We start from the raw sequence: 18941 nt of genomic DNA on the forward strand, positions 1-18941 counted from the left end.
GTTAGTGGCTTCCATGAGTTGTACCCCATGATGTACCCCTTATGAGATGTAACATGAGGCACTATGCGTAGTATGATTCTTGCAAGTCTTCAAGTGTAGCTACTGGAGATGATGCTATGTAATAAAACCCATGTAATGAATGTTTTGGATCTTATTGCATTTTATGGACCTTATTGCTTCTTTGAATTGAGTGTGGATAGAATAAATGTTTTCTTTAAATCATCAAAATCATGTAATCATACTAAATTATAAGCACTTATGGCACAAACACTAAGATTCCTATGATTCGTATTGCAGATGCCGAACTGCCGATCTAATCGTCTAATGAACCATGGACGTGCGCCCACCCCTGAACCAGTCGAACCAAATGGGGGGCGTGGTGGCAACAACTGTGGCCATGGCCATGGTCGTGAACATGGAGGGATACCCTTCAACCTAGAGAATACCCCGCCGCCTAAGGAGAACATTCCGCCACCACCACCACCGAACCTGGCAGAGGTGATGGCGCAATAGACCTAGCTTCTTGCAGCTCTTGTAGACGGAGCAAACCGTCGCCAGGGAGGTCAGCAGAATGACTTCTAAAGGAAGCTGGAAGGATTTCTGAAGCTAAGGCCACCTACCTATGATGGCACCAACCCTGACCTGCTTGTGGCTGATGACTGGCTCAAGGAGATGGAGAAAAAGCTTGACCTCACTACTTTCACTGACGATGAGTGTGTTGGAGCAGCCGCACACCAGTTCACAGGTGCAGCACGCGCCTGGTGGGATAGTTTTAGTGATTCCCATGAGGACCCTGCCAACATCTCGTGGGATGAGTTCACCAAAGCATTCACTGAGTATCACATTCCCAAGGGTATCATGGAGGCCAAAGCCGAGGAGTTCCGCAACATCAAGATGGGAAAGGATAGGGTGACTGAGTACACTACTCGTTTCACCAACCTTCTACGCTATGCACCTTCCTATGTTGTGAATTCTAAGAAGGAGAACCTATACTATTACCGCAAGGGACTTAACCCGCACATCAAGCTAAAGTTTGGCGGTATTGAGAGTAGCACGCTGCGTGCGCTGGTGGATTGTTGCATTCAGATCGAGAAGGACCGTGCTAAAGCTAGAGAGGAGTATAGGGAGAGGAAGCGTAAGCCTAAGGAGTCCTTCCGTGGATGTGATCGCAAGAGGTTCCATGGAGATGCACCATCCAGGGAACGCTCTCGCTACAACAGGGATGACAACCCTGGATCGAGTAGGGGTAGTGGAGGCTACACCGCCAAATACTCCTGCCCTGCTCAGGATCATTACACCCGGGACCGTTATGCTCAGGACCACAACACTCAAGACCATTTCAACCATTCCCGCTCAGCGAATGAACGCCCAGCACAGAACCACCCTACACCAAGCACTGGAAACTGGAAGGCACCCGCACCAACCCCTACAAGCGGTGCACCTTTCACATGCTTCACTTGTGACCAACCGGGTCACAAAGCTGCTGAGTGCCCTCAGAACTCAGTTGCTCAGAAGTCTTAGATCAAGGGGTCTGCTACTCATGGATGTCTCAACCATCTGGACGCCGAGGAAGCACAGGCTGCCCCTGACATTGTATACGGTATGTTTTTAGTTAATGGTAATACTGCATCAGTTCTATTTGACTCTAGAGCAACTTTTTCGTACATATCATCCAAGTTTGCACGAGAGCATGACCTACCTGTAACCCCACGTGGAAACCCTATAATCACTAGCTCACCTTTAGGAGACCTAAAGTGCACCCACATCTATAAGGGAGTGAGTCTTACCATTGAGGGTCTTATCTTTAAAGCCGACCTAACCTTGTTACCTTCCACAAACCTAGATGTCATCTTAGGCATGGATTGGCTAACCATTCACCAAGGTATCATATCATGTTCATCTAGATACGTCCAAGTGACCCCACCCATTAGGCCAAGTTATTAGATGTGAACCCTAGTCTGGAAAGTCCACCTCTATCCTGTGAGCCCTTAAAGCCAGTTTAGAATCATAGAAAGAGGAGAAGATAGTTCATGATGTGCCTGTGGTCAGAGACTATCCCGATGTATTCCCTGAAGAATTACTGGGTATGCCACCAGACCGTGATGTAGAGTTCATCATTGATCTTTTGCCAGGAACAGGACCCATTGCCAAGAGACCATATCGCATGTTAGTGGACGAACTAGCCAAGCTCAAGAAACAGCTTGATGAGCCTCATATTCAAAGGGGTATATCAGACCCAGTGCTTCACCCTAGGGATCCCCTATTCTGTTTGTTAAGAAGAAGGATGGCTCAATGAGAATGTGCATTGATTACCGAAACTTGAATGCAGTCACCATCAAGAACAAGTACCCTCTACCAAGAATCGATGATCTGCTTGATCAGATTCGAGGTGCCAAGAATTTTTCCAAGATCAATCTCAGATCTGGCTATCATCAGATGAAGATTTGAGAGAGTGACATCCTGAAGACAGCTTTCGTGACTAGGTATGGGCAGTTTGAGTTCACCGTGGTGTCCTTTGGACTCACGAATGCTCCTGCATACTTCATGAACATGATAAATAAGGTTTTCATGGATGGTCTGGATAAGTTCATGGTAGTATTCATTGATGACATTCTTGTTTATTCACCCACCGCCGAAGAACATGAACATCACCTAAGAACCGTGCTTGAGAAATTAGCACAACATCAGCTCTACGTAAAGTTTAGCAAATGCGAATTTTGGCTACAGAAAGTTGCCTTCCTAGGCCATGTACTATCAGTTGAAGGTGTTGCAGTTGACCCAGCCAAGATTAAAGCTGTGAAAGAGTGGGATCAACCCTGTAATGTGACTGAAGTCAGAAGTTTCTTAGGATTGGCTGGATATTACCGCCGGTTCATCGAGAACTTTTCCAAGATAGCCCGTCCAATGACCAACCTCCTAAAGAAGACTAAGGAGTTTGAATGGACGCCCGAGTGCGAACAAAGCTTTCAAGGGTTGAAATTGAAGCTTACCACAACTCCTGTGCTAGCATTGCCTGATATCATTAACGATTTTGTGGTCTATTGTGATGCATCCCATCAAGGACTTGGCTGTGTATTGATGCAAGGTGGAAGAGTGATAGCTTATGCTTCTCAACAGTTGAAAGAACATGAGAACCACTACCCTACTCATGATCTTGAGTTAGCAGCAGTTGTGCATGCCTTGAAGATCTAGAGACACTACTTAATAGGCAACAAGTGTGATATCTATACGGATCACAAGAGCTTAAAGTACTTTTCACTCAGGAAGATCTGAATATGAGGCAACGCCGATGGCTAGAGTTGATTAAGGACTATGACCTGGAAATTCACTATCATCCGAGAAAAGCTAATGTAGTCGTAGATGCTCTCAGTCGCAAGAGTTACTATCACACTTTGATCACTGAATCCATACCACTTGAGCTCAAGGAAGAGATTGAAGACTTCCAACTTGAGATACTACCGCATGACTTGTTGAATGAGCTCCGCATACAGTATGATCTCACAGATCGCATCCGTCAAGCTCAGAAAAATTGTGAAGAGATCGAATATCTCTGTGGTCTGATGAAACTAGGTTACAAGACCAACCACCATGAAGATGAACAAGGAACCATCTAGTTCAAGAATAGAATCTGTGTTCCATCTGACCTAGTGCTACGAGAGGAAATTCTGTCAGAAGCTCACAATTCCAAGTACTGTATTCACCCTAGGGGTTCAAAGATGTATCAAGACTTGAAGAAACACTTTTGGTGGAAAGGCATGAAGACAGACATTGCAGGACATGTGGCATGGTGTGACACCTGTAATAGAGTCAAGGCTGAACATCAAAGGCCTGTAGGATTGCTAAAGCCTCTTGACATTCCCGAGTGGAAGTGGGAGAGCATATCCATGGATTTCATAGTTGGATTGTCCTATTCATAGAAAGGCAATGATTCCATCTGGGTGATTGTTGATCATTTGACCAAGATTACTCACTTTGTACCAGTTAAGACCAAGACCGATGCTGAAAAATTAGCAGATCTATATGTTGAGCATATTCTCAGACTGCATGGAGCTCCCTCTAGTATTGTGTCTGATCGTGGTCCTCAGTTTGTGTCCCGATTCTGGGAAGCTCTGCACAAGTCCATTGGAACCAAACTTGATTTCAGTACTGCTTACCACCCATAGACAGATGGACAGACAGAACGAGTAAATCAGATCTTAGAAGACATTCTTCACGCTAGTGTACTGAATTATGGCTCTAATTGGGAGAAATGCCTACCCTATACAGAGTTCTCTTACAACAACAGCTACCAAGCCAGTATCAAGATGTCGCCGTTTGAAGCTTTGTATGGCAGACCTTGTAAGACACCTTTGATGTGGTCTCAACCGAGCGAAAGATTGTTCTTTGATTCCGCTAAGATCCAAGATGCAGAAGGAGTTGCTCAAGTGAAGGAGAATTTGAGGATTGCTCAAAGTCGATACAAGAGCTATGCTGACAAAAGGAGAAGAGAACTTGAGTTCAATGTGGGAGACTTCGTCTATCTCAAGGTATCCCCACTACGTGGAACTGTCAGATTCCATGTGAAAGGAAAGCTTGCCCCTAGATTTGTTGGCCCATACAAAATACGCAAAAGGATTGGAAAGCTCGCTTACAAACTTGAGCTACCTGAGGAATTGGCGGGTGTACATCCCGTATTCCATGTCTCACAGCTACGTAAGTGCTTGAGAGTGCCCGATGAAGTAGTTCCAACTGATACACTTGATATTCAAGATACACTTGAGTATAAAGAACATCCTATCAGAATTCTAGGTAGAGATACCAAAGAGACCCGAAGCAAAACTATTCCTATGTGCAAGATCCAATGGAGCAATCACACTGAGAGAGAAGCAACATGGGAGAAAGAGTCTGACCTCCGACTACGATACCCTTACCTCTTCGAAGAGTACATTGCGCTTTAATCTCGGGGATGAGATTCTGTTAAGGGGATAGGACTGTAACAACCCAAAAATCCACACACCAAAAATCACAACTACAAAATTTTTGTGTTAGCACTATGTGATGTTGAGTGACTCATGTAGAAGCCAAACCCTAGTTCTGGATTGGATGTGACCCAACTAGGTTAAAATCATAAGCATAGTTTGGTTTTATGCCACATGTGTAATTAAATTCCTAAATAAATAAATCATGCATGCATCCTTAGACCCACTTGTGATTTGGATTCTTTTGCCTTATGTGATGTTTAACTAACTTACTTAATATTTATGATAAACCCCAACCAAATTGGCAACAAATAAAAGAGAAAGGAAAGAAGGGGGAGGCAGTAGCTCAGCCCAGCCTACCTCGACCAGCCCAGCTAACCAGCCGCCTGCCCTCCCACTCGCTCATGCGGCCCATGAAGCCGGCCCAGCATCACCGCCCGCACGCCAAGCGCCTAACGACCTAACCCCGCTTGTCAGCACAGTAGCATCTTCTTCCCCTCGCCCACGCATTCCCCCCGTGCGACCGGAGGCCGACCAACGTGGCAAGCGCGGGCCTAGGGTCACACAAATCGCATGACCTTGTTCCCCCAGGCACCGCGTTTACGCTACCGCACGAGAGCCGTTGGATGCGCCGCACGCATCACCACCGCCCGTTCGCTGTCCGCCATTGGAGCCCTTGGAGTTCGGCTATAAAAGCCAATGTCCGTGAGCCCTAACCCTCAGCCCGTTCGCCGCCGCCGCTGGTGGCACAGCACCACACAGTGTCAAGCCAAGAGAGAGGGAGGAGGGAGAAGCAAGGAGGAGAAGGAAGCCACTGCGGGGAGGACCTCGCTGGAACCAAGAGCGCCGCCTCGATCAGCCACAGCGACGTAGTTGCTCAGCATGGCACTGCATCACCTCATCACGGCCTCGCCTCGCCACCGCACCGCCATCCTACCACCACGAACCCTACGGTGAGCCATCTTACTGAGACCACCTCCCTAGCCAAATGGAACGTGCACTGCCATGATCGAAAACCTTGCTAAAGCTTCGAGCTCCAGCCTAGCCTAACTGGTTAGCTAGGGAGACCGCCATGGCCATGCTTGCTGAGACCCAGGATGCGCCGTGCATGCTGCCATCAGCCAAAAGGAGGACCCCAGCCATGACGTTGTACATCGGAGCAGGAGCGCACATGCACGGGCATGCTCACCATGGCCGAGAGCACAACCATGGCGAGACCACCGCGTCTTCTACGTCACGGTAAAGGTGACATTGACACCCTGGCTGGTTCCCCCATGACGAGAGACACACTGCGCTCACCTTAGCCGAGGAAGAAGCCCACTGGAGCCCTGTGTTGCCACACCGTACACCGTCGGAGCGCCATCGCCTCTGTTTTGCCCCCACCACCATGGCTGGAGCCACTGGGAGCACCAGGAGCTCCTTCAACATGCCCACCATGGCCATAGAAGCACCGTGGAGCTCACATGCTCTTCCAACTGGGCTCTCGCTACCATTGCAGCCCTGTTCATGCACACCGACCACATCCCGAGCAGCTCTATCGAGCTTCAACCACAACCACGCCGACCACATCCCGAGCAGCTCTGTCGAGCTTCGACCACATCCCAAGCAGCTCCGCCAGGCACCGACCACGACCACGTCGACCACATCCCGAGCAGCTCTGCCGAGTTCCGACCACGAGCATGTCGTGCACGTGAAGCAAACCCTAGGAAGGAGTAAATGGACCCAGTCCTTCATAGACCGACTCTGCGGTCTATGGACCAATGTAGGCGGGTTCACCATGAACCGCGCCTCACCTGCACCCATGGATCATGGCCCGTTAGTGGCCCAGTAAAACGATGTGGCTACGCCACAGCATGCCATGTGGCGGCCAAAGCCCAGCCCAAATCTAGGCCCAACCAGCCCAGTCGAGGCCTGGCCTGTATTGATCATTGACCGGTCAACGTTGACCGATTGACCAGACCCACATGTCAGCGACACAAAGCCGCTGGACCCACTTGTCATTGAGTGACGTCATGTTGATGTCATGATGGCGTCAGCGGGACCCCACCTGTCAGCCCGGAACTGAGATGATAATGTCATGCTAATGTCATGCTGATGTCAGCATGCCACGTGGACCAGTCACAGTGTGACACGTGTTAGCCCTGAATTAACCAGCCTTTTTCCATTTTTAGAAATGATTAAAATGTCAGAAATTCATAACTAATTCATACGAACTCAGAAAAATACAAGACCAGGACCAAAATTCATCTAAAATCGAGCTCTATGCAATGAACCCATGTTTAAGTGCATTTGGTTCTTTTGAATTTTCATTGCTCTTTGTGCTATTCTATAGATGTCGCTAACGCGACGATAATACGATCGTTTCCAGACTCGGAGGAGAACTAGATAGACGAGGACAGAGAGTACCGTGAGGAGTACGGGGACGACTTCCCTGAAGGTGCCACATCCCACCCAATCTTGTAGCACCTATTACGCATGGCTAATATAGAACTGTTATTGCTTTACTTACTGTTATAATCATACAATGATAGGACTTGCATGGTAGTATGCTTACTTAATGGCCTTTACCTTGACGCAACCTTACCCCTACATACCCTGCTAATAGGCTAGACACACGCTTACTGCTATATATCATTGCTTACACTTCTACTACACTTATACTACATTAATGCATGGTGGAAACTGGTGTTATCTGGACTATGGGGAGAGTGTTGCGTGTGTGACTTGGGTGTGTGGAGGGTGAGGGTTATGTCGACCAAGTTGGAGTATATGACGAGCCTGGGGCAAGTCTTGTCATGGGGTGCTACCTGGGCACCCCTGAAATGGATACCTGTGGTGGGTAAATGGTATATGAGGTGGTCCTGGATGTGAACCTATGATGGGAGGAGCCCGAGGTGGAGGTGCTGTGGTGGCACGGTAAATGGAAACCCTAATGAAGACATTCTAGCTTGGTCATACCTAAGGACTTACTAGTACTCAGATTCACCAAGAAGCCTTACGTACCACTCGCCCTATATGGTGCGGGACGGCCAGACTACTTGGTAGGATATTGCCACTACTGCTAGGTTGATAGCGGACAGTGTAAGGAGGTACGGGGCATGGAGGATTTCCCTCCACACCCTTCTGAGACTTCATGGAGACCTTGTGGACCCGGCTCATGACTCACAGTTTCAGCCACCCCAGACTAGACTTGGGTTGTACCAGGGCTGAATGGTAGAGTGGCATTATTCTAGGCTAGCAAGCGGTCGGAATCAGCCCAGTTGACGACGGTCAGCGAAGAAGGCACATCTTGTGGTTATGTAAAACCTCTATAGAGTGTATGGTTGATCGATCGATACATGTGCCGACTAGTCGGCTATGGACCATTCCTGGGTTTCGCTTAAACTAGATAGTGAGATGAGTCCTTCTCTTCTTCCCCCGTGAGAGAGTGTCGGTCGTAACCAAGGGCTACGGGCCTTGAGATAGTGCCGAGAGGGAGTTATCTTGTCGACTGAGCGATGGTATGGTGATGGTGTGGAGATGGTATTTCGATCTCAAGATCGAAATCTGGCTCTGGATGGAAATGGGGTGGAATGGGTGTGGAATGGTGTTAAAACTTGACCAACTACTGTTATATACTTGATATGCTAAAACATAGGAAACTCCAGCTTTATAGGTTCCTTTTGATTATATCCAACTTGCATCCAATTTCCACAAAGCAATGCTCATAGGGTGGGAGTGGCTAGTACAAATCGTACTGATAAATTTTGGCACACAGGTTCTGCTGAGGAGTATGGCTCCAAGGAGTTTGACGGTTGAGGGGTTCGTTCCTACGCTCGAGTTTGGCGATCTTATCTTCAAGTTGTTCTGAATGAATGCTACTTTTGATTCCGCCAATACGGCGATGTAATAAATTATGTAATTCCACACTAATTGTACTCTAATATTATCGTTGTATGGATGTGGTATTCGACTGGAATTTGGGTAATATGATCTACATCGGTCATATTACACTTCGACTCTGTGGATTTCTCTTCGCGGAAATCAGGTCGCTTCAATGTGATTTGTTGTGATCATAAGCATGAAGGTTATGTATTGTAGGCCTTGAACTTGATGTATTGTAGGCCTTGAACTTGATGTATTGTAGGCCTTGAACACCATGTGACAGTTTCTTTTGTCTCCTAAACATTATGTATTGTAGGCCTTGAACTGGATGTATGATACGGCCTGAACTTGATGTATGCTGGGCCATTCCATTCTCGCTGCTTGCCTGTGTTTATCTGGAACGCTGCTTGTCTGTGTTTATCTAGAACGCTGCTTGTCTGTGTTTATCTAGAACTTGATGTATGTTAGGGCCTTGAACGCTGCTTGTTTGTGTTTATCTGGAAGGTGCAAGAAGAATGCATCAAGCCTAACTACTGAAAATAGCAAAGTTGTTGAGTTTCTCTGAAATAATTTGATAATATTTTCATTCAACCATTTTAGCATCTGTGGAAAGGACTTGTCGACATAGAATTTTCGCCCCGTGCCGAGGACACACGCAGCAAGCCGGAAGGGTCCGCTCGATGCAGAAAATCCACCTAGCTTCAGTGCAGGGGTGGTCGATCCTGCGCGATCCTCCTGAAGCATGCCAGTTAATTTGACCCTACAATTGACAAGAAGAGAAAGTTCATCAGTAATTAAGGGCAGAAGTTGCCGGGGTTGCAAGACAGTCCCGAATGTGCGGCTATGAGAGCCAATATAAAAGGAGATCAACTAAATAGTCAATTCTAATATATTCATGAGAATAAATCAATTAGAGCTCATAGGGTTGTGTAAGAAAAATCGTTATCATTTAGGATAAATATCACTAATCAAACAAATATTAATCAATGGCAATAAGATGTCAACAATGATCGGTTTGTACTGAGCCAATGATTATAATTAACCGAACCCCTTTTTATATAAAGAAACAATTCAACACAACTTAACCGTTTAATAAAGATAAATCTAATGAACATGTTAGATCCCATCTATCATCATGACCAGTGGGGCATGAGGTAGAATTACGTAGGCCATAGAAATAACAATAGACTTGACGACCCTAACTCATTACTAATATTAGTGGGACATGAGGCAGAATTATGCAGGCCGTAATACAATAATAAGATCATAGGACTAACATATCTTTCAACCTATCTTTACTTCAACGGTCTCATGATGCGAATTGTTCGTGAAAGCGCTCGATATCGGCTAAAACAGCCGATTCAGGCATGACACAGTTAAAATCATGCCTTACCAGGAATAGATCTACAAAATATTGATCCCCACTTCACGGTGCTAACAGTGGGATATTTTTCAGATAAACACAAACAGATCGCGACAAGTCTACATAATGGTATTTTTCAGACTCCAGTGTAATTTTAATGGCACGCTTACAAATAGCTAAATAGTAATGGTATTTTTCAGAAACGCAAGAATTATAATGACACCAATCCAATTAACCCCAAAATTAAGTATGCATCGACATGAATACACAAACATGTGGCTAGACCTTATATTTGATTTTAACTTTAACAAAATTATTATTTTTCTAAATTTAAATGCTCATAAAATACATAATTAAATCAAATTTATTTATTTTAAATTGATGCAAATTTTAGGGTGTAACGCTAATCTTTTACTGGTAATATTTATAGGGCGACCTTGAAATAAGACGATTTCATTTGCCACAGTTTCCACTGAACTTCTGCATTAGGTCTTATTTGGATGCTCATATATGGATGAAAATCTATCCACGAGCATCCAAAGTCCTTAAGAAAATCCACGATACCATGTAGTCCGGAAATCATAATAACAGGGAATAAAAAAAAAAGGCACGCTTCCCTGATGCGAAGGAGCAATTAATGACTATTTTGTGTGTAACTGGAAAGTTGCATATGATTTTACTGACAAAAACGGATTGCGCATCTATATAGATCTGCAACGCAAATCTAATGCTCTATCAAGTATCAATTGTGATGCCGTAGATTGGACGACCTATCTACAAACCTCTGTTTGAGGTGGTGGTGGCTTTTACAAAGATTTTGCGGGTCATCCTTGGATGTTGGAACTCACGGGAGGGCAACCCTATGGAGCATGATGTACCCAGTTGAGATCTCTAGCAAAGCTCATTCTTCCAACTCCTTCAGAAAATCTATGTTATCGACAAACACCTGCAATATTGAAAAGAATGTCAATCATTGGCAAGAATATCCACAACGAAAAATGCCATCAAAAATTATATATTGCCAATAAATATACATATCTTTTCATTCTAACAATGATCTGTATACTGTATGTATTTTGGGTTATTTCAATGAGCAATTTGAATAAGTAACAAAAAAAAAATATTTCTAGTATTTGATAAACTTACCTGATGCCGCAGAAATCAGCAATTAAAAAAATACACCATTTGCATAACTTAAAATCTAACTCAATAAAATCAATAATGTGGAGACTCAAGAATTCTATCAAAACTTACACAACTGATAAATCAATCAAAAATATATGATCTTTAAACACTTCAATACTTGGTCACAAAGTAACACTAATATCAATTTTTGTATAGAGTAACTTACCATTCGACTTAGAACACACTATTTCACAGTGGTATGCTTTATGGGTTTGTTATTTGCTTTGTGATAGGACAAACTATTAATAATGAGGATATACCAACAGTCAAGAGACATCAACATTAAAGGTAAACACTCTGCATTAAAGCCACAGGGAACACTAAGTTATTCAACCAGATTTTGGTGCTCAGTTAGCTTAGAGCCAACAGAAGTTAACTCGGTTGATTCCACTAGCAAATCAAGCTTTTCTTCTTCTACCTTGTACAAATCCACTGGCTACCCATTGCCGTACCCAAACTATACCCGTATTGATTGGGTAGGACTACCCATTTGTTTCTGGATATGGGTAGGATAACAGCAGGTATTACCCACTTATCCTTTACCTAGCAGCTATACGTTGGTTAGCTACTCAGTCCGTCATTCCCGAGGGCGGACGAGTGATCTTCTCCTCCATTGCTCTGTTTTGTCCCTTCTCTCTCCTCAAGGACCTGCTTTCTATCCTAATAAGCCATGTGCAGCAGCGACCACGCCAAGCTGCCACCAAACATCTTGTCAAGTGTGATGACAAGATCCATGGCAAGGGGCGTGCCGAGGCGGGGACCCGCCACCAGCTAAAACATGTCGCCACTGACCGCCTCCAATGCACCTCGGCCACTACGTCACCATGCACAACCGCTCTAGTCTTTCCTGCCAACGCTTCCAGCCACGAATGCAAGCACCAAAGAGCCCTACATGGTCTTTGGCGCCATCGTCTCCTCAGGGATCCTATAGCCCAGCGTGCAAGGCAAAACAAGGGAAATAGTACACAGACGCTTCACCGTACAGCCTGAGAACTGAACGGGTCTCCTTAGTGCTTAGGGACTGCCTGTTCTAGCTCACCACTGTCAGCATCATGGCAGCACAGAGCTTCCAGTCAAGGCCATGATGACGACCAGCATACCAGAACTTCCAGAGCTACCAAATGCCCACCCATGTTGCTCTCGCTGGCTATGCTCTCTTGGCAGCCATTGCCACCATCTTCATCTTCTGCGCATGGGTCCGCAAAGTGTCTGGCGACGCCATTGCCGGTCTCACTCTACGGCGGCGGCGTGGTCATCGTCATCACAAATTCCCTCTGAGCTCATGCACGACTTCAAGGTCAGCCTACCTAACGCTCCCCTTGATGTTGTCCACGAACGCAAAGCGCCGAAGAGCCCAACCCCGAGTGCAGCGGCGATCAGCAGCACGTCCTCGGCTGCTAGCTCATGACTCGTGCGTGGGATTGTGACTGCTGCGATCAACGCGCTCTTGTCCGTTGGATTTTCTATAGCTGTTGGGTATTATCCAACCCATTTGGACATGGATAAATGGGGGATGGGCAATTAGCAGGTATGGGTATGGGTAACCCATGGGCATCATTATGATCAACCCATTAGGGCCCATGTGATGGAGCAGCCGGAGGCCATGCTAGGAGGCAAACTACACATGGGTGTTTACTGTTAATGAGATGCCCGTGACAATTACATGATATATGCATGTCATCAAATGAAATGAAGAATATGTAATCTATCAGTTTTGCTTATCCTGATTTACTGAAAAAAAATGGGCAAAGGCACTATAAGCAAACATGCCACCTAGGAACAAATATCCTTTTGTAACCACTTACAATAATAATTTCCTGATTTTTTTTTAAAAAAAAGAATCCTCAGCCCCTCCACAAAGGAAAAGAGATGAGTAGAAATGTAGTTTTCACACTAAAACAAGAGGAAAAGGCACATACTGTTTTCCAGCCATCTGGATCTGTGCATGCAGTTATCTTGGTGTTAATGCCAGGTAACGGACCAGGTTCACGAGTAATTTTTCCACCATTTACTCTAATCGCTTCCGCAGTCTTGTAGACATCATCAGTACTAATAGCAATCTGGAAGGAAAATAACCAAACTCCATAGATGTAGCAAGAGGAAAAAGGCCAATTGAAGAATGCTCGTATTATTGTACAGAACAGCAAGGTTCAAATGTGAAGAATGAAAGAAAATATACCTGTGCATAAGCATTTCCCTTATCATATTCCTTTACCCCATAGTTGTAGGTCAACTCCAATACAGCATTTTTGTCTTCTGGACCATATCCCATCATCGCAATTGTATACTAAAGAAAAATATCAATAGTTATTGTATACAGTAACATGAATAGACCAAAGGTGTATACTCCCTCCGTCCCCGAATATAAGGCGCGATTTGACTTGGTGCGGCCTTCAAGAACATATTTTGACCTATAATTCCTCTTATAATATATAATTTATAGGAACAAAAGTTTGATCATTAGAAAGTATTTCTAAATACAAATCTAATATAACTATTTTTGTAACACAAACTTTTGATATAATTAGGCTAATTGTTAGTCTAAGATAATGAAGTTTGAATTTTGAAATATGTGCATGCCTTATATTTGGGGACGGAGGGAGTATATTGCATGAAACAATCATGATCTCATATGGATAACATTACAAGTGATCAACTGGATGAGGAATATGAAAAATTTGGTTACGTAATATAAAGAAATAGAGATCGAAGCTTGTAGACACAACCGTCATGATCCATCCTATGATGATTGGACATGCATGGAAACTGTTCCACTCAAACCAATATGTAGCATATGAACTGTGCCTGCGGCTAGCTCGGTTTGTGGGAGGTGTGGGTCTACACCCCCACCACCCATGATTGTGTAATTGCGTCATCTTCAAACTCGAATTCGGGTGCCACCTAATTCCTCCTAGTTTAAAGAAACCAAAATGTGGCATCATAAGTCCATTGCAATTAGGCTCTACTCCTATGTGGATGGAACACAGCCAGGCTTACAAAGATCTAACTTGTTTTGGTCAAACCCATAAGGGGAGCATAATGGAAACTGTTCCACTCAAACCAATTTGTAGCATATGAACTGTGCCTGCGGCTAGCTCGGTTTGTGGGAGGTGTGGGTCTACACCCCCACCACCAATGATTGTGTAATTGCGTCATCTTCAAACTCGAATTCGGGTGCCACCTAATTCCTCCTAGTTTAAAGAAACCAAAATGTGGCATCATAAGTCCATTGCAATTAGGCTCTACTCCTATGTGGATGGAACACAGCCAGGCTTACAAAGATCTAACTTGTTTTGGTCAAACCCATAAGGGGAGCATAATGGAAACTGTTCCACTCAAACCAATTTGTAGCATATGAACTGTGCCTGCGGCTAGCTCGGTTTGTGGGAGGTGTGGGTCTACACCCCCACCGCCCATGATTGTGTAATTGCGTCATGTTCAAACTCGAATTCGGGTGTCTGCTTATTTACAGTGCCACCTAATTCCTCCTTGTTTAAAGAAACCAAAATGTGGCATCATAAGTCCATTGCAATTAGGCTGTACTCCTGTGTGGATGGAACACAGCCAGGCTTACGAAGATCTAACTTGTTTTGGTCAAACCCATAAGGGGAGAATAATGGATGGACTGGGCTGGTTTTCAATAGCCTGGGGAGAGAAATTAGCAGGCTGATCATGTTGGGCTGCTTGGTTTTCATGTGATTGGATGGTTTCTAGTAGAAGGCTCATCAACAACTTTGAAACCCTAGCAGTGATTCTGGTGTCCAAAATAAATAATGAGAAAACCTTAATAAACCAGGCAATGGCTCCATCGAGCCTCAAGCTATCATCCAAACTACAAATCCCATCCATGGCATTCTGCAGCGTTGTGATGGCTTCTTAGTCAAATGTTCTAGGCTATGCCCATGAATGCCAAAGAAGCCCACCACTCCATAGCCAGTGAGGTGTTGCTTGTGCTTGAGTCCAGCTGAAGGAAGAAATCATGAAAGTGATACAAGTAATTGCCGAAGCACAGCAAGCAAGGGAACTGAGAACAGTGCTGCCGCTCCCAGAGCGGTGAGTGCATCAAAGAATTAAAACAGCCCTGCTGCTACCATAAGACAGTGAACAGTGAAACAACATGTCAGAGAAGCATCACAATCATATGAATTCACTGCCTTCCCAGTTGCAGTCATCAGTTCATTGGTAGGGACCAAGGAAATGGAAACCAGAAAATAGCTTGGTTAGACAGTAACCCAATCAAGCTCATTTAAACCCATTACCCATGAAAACAGCTTGGTGAAGGCTGGTATTTGCCTTTTGTAACCTTACAAACTTTTGTCACTGAATGTCAAGTTTGAAACGAATGAAACTGAGCAGCTACAGCTCATTTAAACCCATTTAAACCCAATACCATGCTAAAGAACATAAAAAAATATATCACAAAAAAAAGAGGCAACACCATGATAGTGGCTACCATTTAAACCTTCAGGTAGACCAAGCTACATCACATGTATATTATAAAACATGCAACATATACTTGAAAAGACGGGATGCGTATACAACTAAAGAGCTGCTTATACCAAAAGAATGAAGTAGAAAAAAAACAGCCCCCAAGTACCAAGCTTACAAAGTATATAGCATCAGTCATTGGCAACCACTCCATGTACAATAGTCAGACTAGAGAGATTTTTACTTGAAATTTATCATAAGCATGCTTATATCACAAGCCTAAATCTAGTGCAGAAAAGAAAGGGAAAAATTGTCACAAACTATGAAATATCTAGTAGTAGAAATGGTACTGTGTTACATTAAACTTCAATTAATAGATACCCATCTACATTTAATATATTTCTGGTACTTTCAAAGTAAGACACATGTATTCTATCAGCAAGCTCCACATAAAATTCTTATAGCAAACAAAAAGTGATGATGTTCGTTCATGGGTGGTTTCGAAAGGTACCAACCTTGTACTCAGGATTGTCTCGCTTGCGAAGAAGTTCCATGCCAAATGCCTTTGTAATATTACAGAATGAATCAGTGACTTGTTTCAAAATTAGAAATGAGCAAACTCAATATCAGTTTTAGTTCACGCAGATAAGTTACCTTCTCATAGAAATTTATAGCACGATCAAGATCTCCCACTCGAAGCATTACCTGGCACAAAGGCTCAGGAGTAGGACCTCTTTCTATAAGCTCAAACTTGTAACCATCAGGATCCTCAATAAAGGCAATTACTGATTTCCCACCTTTGACAGGACCTGGCTCCCTTGTGACTGTTCCTCCTTTTGCTTTAATAAGTTCTACCGTTTTTGCAACCTGCAATTTTCAAGCATTGAAATTCAAGGTGCCAAACTAGTTCATATTCGAGTATCAAAGATGTTGTCAATGGATAACAACATAGCATGTCCAATTCTTTGTAATAACTTGGGTGATACATCACGACTAGCTTTCAGTAAAGGACATGGGTGTTATATTAGTTATCAGGAGTTTTATCTTTATAACTCACAGAGAATATTTTACATGCATACATGTGGACTTTGTGCTGTAAGGACATATTACAGCCAAAAAAAAAGGATTAACTCCCTATATTAAAATGAGCTTCTTACTTTAATTTATGCACGTAACTAGCAAGTGCCAACAACCAATTATAGCCTTTTTTCTTGTGAAAGAACTGTATATTGTACCATTTCGTCTTTATATTTATATGAAATCCTATGATAAGGAAGCAATATCCATTTTCTGTGTACTGAGATCCTGATTGAGTATGCAGAATCTATTCAAAAGGGCATACCCAGTGCAGAGAGCTCCCGCTCTGTGCGGGGTCTGGGGAAGGGTGTCAATGGCAAGCCTTACCCTCGCCTGTGCAATGCGAGGAGACCGCGACTCGAACCCGGGACCTTCCGGTCACAAGCGGTAAGACTCTACCGCTTGCACCAGGCCCGCCCTTCATGCAGAAAATCTATTTGTCTCGGAAAAAATGACCCAGGGGGGGGGGGGGGGGGGGGGCGGTAAGTCTTTGATTATATCTAGACTCTAGACGGGTTAGTCCCAAATGAGAAACCCTTAATCAATTGGGGCTTATTTATTTTCTTGAAAGTAAAAGGAAAATACAGGTTGCCTTGGTGCTAAAGCGTGAAGCAACTTGGGACCAATCCTAGCAAACCAAACCAATAAACAAACTCTTCATAATTCTCTATGCAACATTGCTGACTCAAGAAAACAGAAAAAACAACATTACACTGCATCAGCAGAGAACTGAACGCCAGTGAGTAAAATGGAGAATGTCCATAGAGATATAAGCTTACTGCTTACATCCTCAACAGCAATTCCAAAGTGGCCAAAAGCAGTCCCAATGTCATAGCTCTCCACACCATAATCTGCCAGAAAAAGTACACAAGGGGTTTTATATGTTAAATCACAACAGACAGTGCCATTATCTGATTGACAGAGATGCTTTAAAGGTATTTTGACCAAAGAAGCTTACTGTAAGTGAGCTCCACAACAAAATGCGAATCCTCAGGCCCGTACCCCAGAAAGGCATTGGTGTACCTCTCCTCCGGAATGTCCCTCTTCCTCAGCAGCTTCATGCCCAGGCACTCCGTGTAGAACCTACAGATATACGATAATAATCTCATCCAAATTGGAGCAAACAGCAGTGACCCCCAAAGCAATCCGTCGCAAGCACCATGTCCTACTTGATCGTCTTGTCGAGGTCCCCGACGCGGAAGACGACGTGGAGCAGGCGCCTCCGGTCCTTCTTGACCCACTCCATGGCCTCCTCCTGCCCGACCACCGTGCCGGCCGAGCCGCCAGCCTCCGCGCCGGCGCACAACCCGCGCTTAGCAAGCCTCGCGGGCGCCCTCACCACTCCTCCTACCACCCTTCCCCCGAAGAGACACTCGCGCCGCGCGACTGAAACGACAGGAACCGCAATACGTCACACGGTGGGTGCCCCACCCAAGGTCGATAGATAGCCGGCGAGGGGCTCGGATAAGGATGCGCTGCGTACCGGAGACCGCGGGGAGACGAAGGCGGGAGGCGGCGAGGTGGAGCGATGAGGCAGAGGCGGCGGCGGCGGCCGCGAAGGGGAGGGGGAGAAGGAGGCGCGCGCGCGCCATCGTGGCGAGGGATTTGGAGAAGACGAGGAGCACGGCGGGAGGGGGAATCGAGAGGCCGCTCGCTCTATCTTGCCATCAGGGCGCGGGGCCTGGATCCGTCGGGGCAGTCAGCGTGCCTGCCAGGTGGGGCCGGTCACGGGACGCCGAGGTGCGAAACTTTTGACGTTCACTGTATATTCACTGTATATACCGTATATCCGTAATCGACCCAAGGTTTTCACTGTATATACATTAAAAAAAGGGATAATTGTCTATTGGACATCAAAAAGTAATGGTCCTTTACTGATGGACATCCACTTTGGAGCATTTTACTAGAAGACACTCTGGTTCGATAAAATTAGGTCACACGACACCGCGGACCAGTTGCAGCCGGTTGAAGAGGTGAAATGATATTCTTGCCCTAGCCGCTCTCTTCTTCCTCTCTCCCTTTCTCTTTTTTCTGTTTCCGGTTTATGGTGGGGCCATGGGGCGCAC

At 45.0% G+C, this 18941-nt stretch overlaps 1 protein-coding gene across 1 annotated transcript; it reads right to left on the reverse strand.

Moving 5' to 3' along the window:
- Positions 1–10803: 10803 nt before the first annotated feature.
- LOC136512887 (lactoylglutathione lyase GLX1-like) lies at positions 10804–18548 on the reverse strand. Its single transcript, XM_066506896.1, has 9 exons — positions 18359–18548; positions 18045–18261; positions 17834–17958; positions 17662–17726; positions 16453–16665; positions 16314–16361; positions 13550–13657; positions 13290–13430; positions 10804–11131 (listed from the first exon to the last, which is right to left on the reverse strand). The coding sequence occupies exons 1-9, from the start codon at positions 18465–18467 to the stop codon at positions 11087–11089; spliced, it is 1071 nt and encodes a 356-aa protein (XP_066362993.1). The 5' UTR covers positions 18468–18548; the 3' UTR covers positions 10804–11086.
- Positions 18549–18941: the final 393 nt, after the last annotated feature.

This window comes from Miscanthus floridulus, chromosome 16 (genome assembly GCF_019320115.1).
Source record: "Miscanthus floridulus cultivar M001 chromosome 16, ASM1932011v1, whole genome shotgun sequence".
Lineage (NCBI taxonomy): Eukaryota > Viridiplantae > Streptophyta > Magnoliopsida > Poales > Poaceae > Miscanthus > Miscanthus floridulus.